The sequence below is a fragment of the Triticum aestivum genome, unplaced genomic scaffold (genome assembly GCF_018294505.1).
Source record: "Triticum aestivum cultivar Chinese Spring unplaced genomic scaffold, IWGSC CS RefSeq v2.1 scaffold155289, whole genome shotgun sequence".
Taxonomy (NCBI): domain Eukaryota; kingdom Viridiplantae; phylum Streptophyta; class Magnoliopsida; order Poales; family Poaceae; genus Triticum; species Triticum aestivum.
The window spans coordinates 1-6,310 of NW_025228287.1; the positions used below are offsets into that span (position 1 = coordinate 1).

Consider the following 6,310-nt stretch of genomic DNA (forward strand, 5'->3'; position numbering starts at 1 on the left):
AAAAAAAAAATGAGGTGCATACGACACTAGCTGGCTAGAACTTGGAATACACCATGCTCTCAAACTTGGCATACAACAAACACTTGAACTCCTTGAGAATTGAAGCCTCTATACACATGACTAGGCGTATGCTGTCGTCCCCATGCACGCTGTCAATCAGGTGCACATAGCCTCCGCGGTTTGATTCAGCACGCAACATAGCCAATGGCTTTCCCCAACTGAAATCCACATCATACACCGGCATGCCAAGCCAACTAACCACTCTCATATCTGTCGCTGGCAAACTGCCTGTAGCAGGGTGGTTGTCCGTCTTTGCTAGCTCGAGGTAGTCGACTGCAGAATGCACTAGCTCATCGTCCACCCGGCTGAGGCTGTCTCTAATCCGGCGCACTATGTAGGCCAGGTCACCTGAGGCGATGCCCCGTGCTACATTGGCAACACTTACGTATGTTATCGCGTTGCCGAAGTAGCCGTCCGGAAGAGGCGGCGTCATACTGCGCCGAACATTGGCCGGGAACACGAGGTGCATCGTGCAGTTCGGCGGTAGCCGCCGGGCTAAACACATGCACTGCCACATGTGGGCACTCACGACACTAAAGGTGCTCATGTCGCCACCGCAGATGCGCTTGAGAGTGGAAACTTGGCCCTTGCCAAGGGTGAAAACCTCGTTCACAACTGGCCCCGACAGCTGTGACATGTTTACCTTGAGGCAAAAAAGGGAGAGGGTGTCGGGATGAACAAAGGGTGGGTTGCGCGCAAACAAGAGGTTGCGGTCGTGGTAGGGGGTCTTCACCACAGCCCAGTCGCCCTCCGTGGAGAAAGCAGACCATGTCTGGAAGAAGTGGAACGCGGCAGTGCCATCCATAGCGCCATGGTGCACTGCCGTCCCTAAGGCCACCCCACCACACTTCAAGAATGCCACCTACATATATGAATTTGTGGCACATATTACTTGCTTGTTACTATATGTTTGCACTATTATAGTGAGTTTGTTAAACAGAAAGACAAAAAGAAACCTACTCCCACCGTTCTAAACTAATTGAAGTTCTTTTGTCCCAACTCAAACTTTTTTAAGTTTGACCAAGTCAGTAGTATAATAGATCAACATGTAGAACACCATATTAGTTTCAATAGATTAATCATACAATACATTTTCATACTATATATATGCTTCAAGCTATCACCAAATTTGAAATGAACATGTTTTTCTATAGACTTGATTAAAATTTTAAAAAACTGACTTAGGACAAAACCAAAACTTCAAATCACTTGGAACAGAGGAAGTGGCCAATTAAGAAGAAATCAGACATACCTGAGTGCTGCACACGATGCCCTCTGAGTCGTCGGTGTGGGGAACAAACAACCCCCTTAACCTTGGTGATGGCTTGAACTCGCTAAAGTCATCAACGGTGAGGTGACAGTGAGCCACGAGGAAGGGCATGCCCTCGCCGTTGTAGTCAATCTCTAACCTGCCGTCCGTGTTGGCCCTGAGGCGGCCGGCCATGGGGTAGAAGGGCACGAGGGCCTTGCCCAGTGCTGTCTTCAACCTAGCCACGTCGAAGAAGTCGTCGACGGAACATCGGCGGCGATAGAAGTGGACGAGTGGGGTGTAGCCTCTGTTGGCTAGCATGAGGAGGTCGAGTGGTGACAGCCGCAGTGCTTTTCGCGGCGTGTCCTTGGCCGGCGTTACAAAGCAGGACTCTACCATCTGCACCTCCTCCTCACCGGCCATTCCGCGGTAGCTGTTTCTCCTTCCTGCTTTCGATGTCCCGTTCTCTTTCTTTCTTCTAGTGCTAGCTACTTCGTTAGACATGGGCACTGAGCATCAATTATTTAAAGAGAAGGATCGCATTTCAAAAGCAGCAATTATTTAAAAGCATCTTTCTTTTGACATATGATCAGAATCAACCAGGACCAGACAATTAAAGGTAGTAAATAGAAGTTGATGGAGACATTCATGGTGATATGGAATCCTAACGTTTTCTTTACCCACAGCTGTAGTACGGTACCATGATGCTGTCTCCCATTGATGGAAATCAAAAGACATTGGTGGCCCATCTCCATCGTCAACTAGTGCTAGTTCAGTGTCTCGGTTAACTTACTATTAATAATCATACCCCCCCCCCCCAAATTTTTTTTATAGTAACATGCATATGTTAGTCTACTCCCTCCGTCCAGTGAAAAGTGTATGTTTGACTTTAAAATTTATCCATAAAAAAATATACATTTATCTTCCCAATACACATTAAAGTAGAAAAAAATAGCTTCTCTGTCATCACACGGTAATCAAGAACAATAGGTTTCTACACATGGTCTCTTTAATTTTTTCATGCACTTAGGTCATTGGGGCTAGGATAATTAAAAATGAGAGAGATGGTGGCTTGCATCTTTCCAATACATTTTTGATTCCACTCCATAATTTGTCCTAAAATTTCTATATGTACACTTTTCACCGGACGGAGGGAGTATGATACTACCTCAATAGTGAGGAGTAAGGCTGGTCATAATGGGGTATCATAAGTGGTATCATGATTGCAACACTTCATTTATTATGTTGTAGACCTATCTTGTTTTGGTATGTGTGATATTATTCATACTATAAGTAACTAGATATGTTACCACATGCCTCTTTTTCTTCATTGATTACCTGCCGCATCATCTATTTTGCTTAGATATATGTGACGGTACCACCTATATTTTCCCACTTTGGTAGTCTTACTACTACTACTACTATTACTACTACTACTACTACGGCTATCAGCGTGGGGACTAATTATTCAACATCGTTACAAAAGCATAGGTGTATTTTTCTCCTTTCGATAAGGAATTATATTGATTGATTCTCATAGAAAGGTGATAGAACTACAAAGAGATAGGTGTATGTGTACTATACGAGTAAGGATCAAGGTGGGCAGCTTAGAATCCCCCGACCCACCCCTCTCCCTCCCGCATTGTCCACGCAAGCGACCAGGGGGGGGACCCGAGGGCGCCGCTAGCCGAGGACCCCTCCCACCGTCTTCCTCCCTTACCATCGCCCGGTCGCACCGTCGGGCAAAGCCCGTTTGGTGCTTGCGGTGGCGGGATTCCTTCTTCCCCTACTCGGGTGGCAGCGATGCATAGTTAATGGGGGCGCGACGGCGTGGCTTCACGGTTCGGCGGCGGTGCTGCTGGCTCGTTGAGGGAGTCCTGGATTCGGGGGTCCTCAGGTGTCCGGCCTATTCGATATGGGCCGGGCTGATGGGTCGTGAAGACGAAGCAGAAGACCACCTCCCGTGTCCGGGTAGGACTCCTATGTGCGTAGAACAACAAGTTTGGTGTCCGGGTGTAATACTCCTTTCCTCTGAACCGACCTTGTATAACCCTAGGCCCCTCCGGTGTGTATATAAACCGGAGGGGTTAGTCCGAAGAGGGCATCAGAAGAATCATAGGCTAGACTGCTAGGGTTTATCCATTACAATCTCAAGGTAGATCAACTCTTGTAGCCCTTATATACATCGAATATAATCATGTAGGACATTGGGTCTTACCTCCTTTAAGAGGGCCCGAATCTAGGTAAACACCGTTCCCCCATTGTCCCTTGTCATCATTGATCCTTAGACTCACAGTTTGGTCCCCCCTACCCGAGATCTGCCGATTTTTGTGACGCCCTCGATTCAACCGTACACTAATCATACACGCAAATGTGTACGATCAAGATCAAGGACTCACGGGAAGATATCACAACACAACTCTAGACACAAATTTAAAATAATACAAGCTTTTATTACAAGCCAGGGGCCTCGAGGGCTCGAATACACAAGAGTCAGCGGAAGCAACGATATCTGAGTACAGACATAAGTTAAACAAGTTTGCCTTACGAAGGCTAGCACAAAAGCAACATCGATCGAAAAGTCAAGGCCTCCTGCCTGGGAGCCTCCTAACTACTCCAAGTCGTCAGCGGCCGTCACGTAGTAGTAGGAACCCTCGGGGTAGCAGTAGTCTTCAGTGGTGTCGTCTGGCTCCTGGGATCCGTCATCTGGTCGCAACAATCGGGTATGGGGGAAAAGAGGTAGCAAAGAAACCGCGAGTACTCATCCAAAGTACTCGCAAGACTTACATCAGATCTAAACTAAGCATGCATCTATATCAAACGAATGGGTTGTATCTGTGGACTAAACTGCAGAATGCCAGAATAGAGAGAAGCCCTAGTCCTATCGAAGACTAGCATCTTCTGGAAACCACCATCTTGCATCAACTGGAGGGAGTAGAGTAGCATAAAGTAAAGTAGTAGAAGTGTTATCAACCTCGGCCAGAGATCCTTTCTCGACTCCCTGCGAGAAAGCAATCCCAAAGCCATACTATCCATTTATCACCTCATATCCAAGTCTCATCTCAAGTATCCAGTTCTAGTTGTATCGATCGAGATACAACTCCAAGTGTCCGTTACTGTAGGACAGGCTATCGATAGATGTTTTCTTCCCTGCAGGGGTGCACCAACTTACCCACCACGCTCGATTAACTCCGGACACACTTTCCTGGGTCATGCTCGGCCTCGGCCAAACAATACGCCACAACCCGACCTAGGCTTAATAGAGAGGTCAGCACGTCGGACTAAACCTATGCCCCAAGGGGTCATGGGCCATCTCCACGGGAACTCCTGCATGTTGCGTGGGCGGCCGGTGAGCAGACCTAGCTACCTCCTTCAAAAAGGTAGGTGCTTACCAGTCCAACCCGGCGCGCGCCGCTCAGTCGCTGACGTCTATTAAGCTTCGGCTGATATATACGACGCAGAACGCACATACGATGCCGATGTGATGGTTAGTGCTATCAGGCCAGAGGCCCCTCGGATCAAATATCCAAATCGTAGTGGATTAGGAACGCGTGGTAACAAGCAGAGACTCACGAAAGATGTGACCCCGTTGCTCCGTCTCGAGTACTTGCGGCAAGGGCTAAGAATGCCCGGCCACGCCTCGTAATTATCTCGCAGGCACCCTCCAGGTCAACCCGACTCCACATCACTCGCAGTTAAGCTCGTGCAGGTACCCCTCAGGGCCGACCCGTCTTTAGTAACAGGGTTCAGTGTAAATTCATACTAACCATAGTAACCGTGTGTCTAACACCAAGGGGAAAACCCGAGTAATCACCCCCGGTGGATTCCACTCGATGTAATCATCAAGGTGAACGTAAGAGGAACCACCCTCGCGGTTCACACTTGAGGGGTTGCACGACAGAGTCGTATCGGCAGTGGTTAAGGCGGAATCACCCTCGATGACCACGACCGAATAGCTACACTACTGGGTTGACATCAGAAGTGCTGTAGAGGTCTCACCCTTGGCACTCGATAGTAACCTAGTAGTGTCGAGCAACTAAGGGGAAAGTGATGTGCGGTGCCGGGGCCTAGTCTTCGATCCTGTTGATCGGGTCATCAATGATGAAGCAGTGGCAACAAGGACAAGGTGGGGGTCACTGATGGATCACTAACCAACCTATACTAAGCAGTTTAGGATAAGCAGGTAGGGTACAATGAGCAGGTTACAAAAGCAGGTTATGCATCAGAATAAGAGCAAACAATAACAGTAGCAAAATCTAATGCAAGCATGAGAGAATGGAATGGGCGATATCGGAATGGTCAAAGGGGGGCGCTTTCCTGGAAGCTCCGCTGAAAGGGAAGAAGGGGTCGTCGTCTACGTAGCCGATCACAGGGACATCAGCAACGGTCTCGGGGTTTACCGGAGAGAAGAAGGGGAAGAAACAGTAAATAGAGATCAAACAGATACATGACAAGCAATAACCAGTACTAGGGGTGTTCTAACGTAGTACTACGCGATATAGGTGAAGGGGCAATTTAACCAGGAATGTTTTCCCGGTTCCGGACCTATGTCAGATAAATGACTGGAGGGGGAATTGTTCCATGTTCAGATAGTTAGAGGCATCTGACAGGTAAACGGATCGCGTACTTGGATTCGCCTCGTCGTTCCGAGCAAGTTTCATGTATAAAACTTTTCATCCGAGCTACGGATTATTTTATATTAATTTCTGAAGTTTTAACAATATTCTGGAATTTCTTTAATTATTAAAATTTGAATTAGTAAATAGCTAAACTGCTATGGGCACACATAAGTGTACCCAGCGTTGCAACAAAGAGGCTGTCAGGTGCTGAGTCAACTGCTGACTCAGCATTGAATGTTGACTTGGTCAAATGGTGAACACTTTATGTGGGACACGCATGTCATTCTCACTTGTACATTTTAACACCGATTTAGCATTTAAACTTAGCGGTGGAACCCATCTGTCATTGCCACATATTGTATTGGGATTATTTTAAACTAGA

The 6,310-nt window shown here is 47.4% G+C and overlaps 1 protein-coding gene across 1 annotated transcript; it reads right to left on the bottom strand.

Annotated features, from left to right (window-relative positions):
* Positions 1–2: 2 nt before the first annotated feature.
* LOC123173858 (putrescine hydroxycinnamoyltransferase 1) lies at positions 3–1,772 on the bottom strand (the record flags this gene model as incomplete). The annotated part of the gene is given in 2 exon segments (XM_044589968.1): positions 3–922; positions 1,313–1,772. Coding segments are annotated over 2 exon segments (1,308 nt in total). The 5' UTR covers positions 1,733–1,772.
* Positions 1,773–6,310: the final 4,538 nt, after the last annotated feature.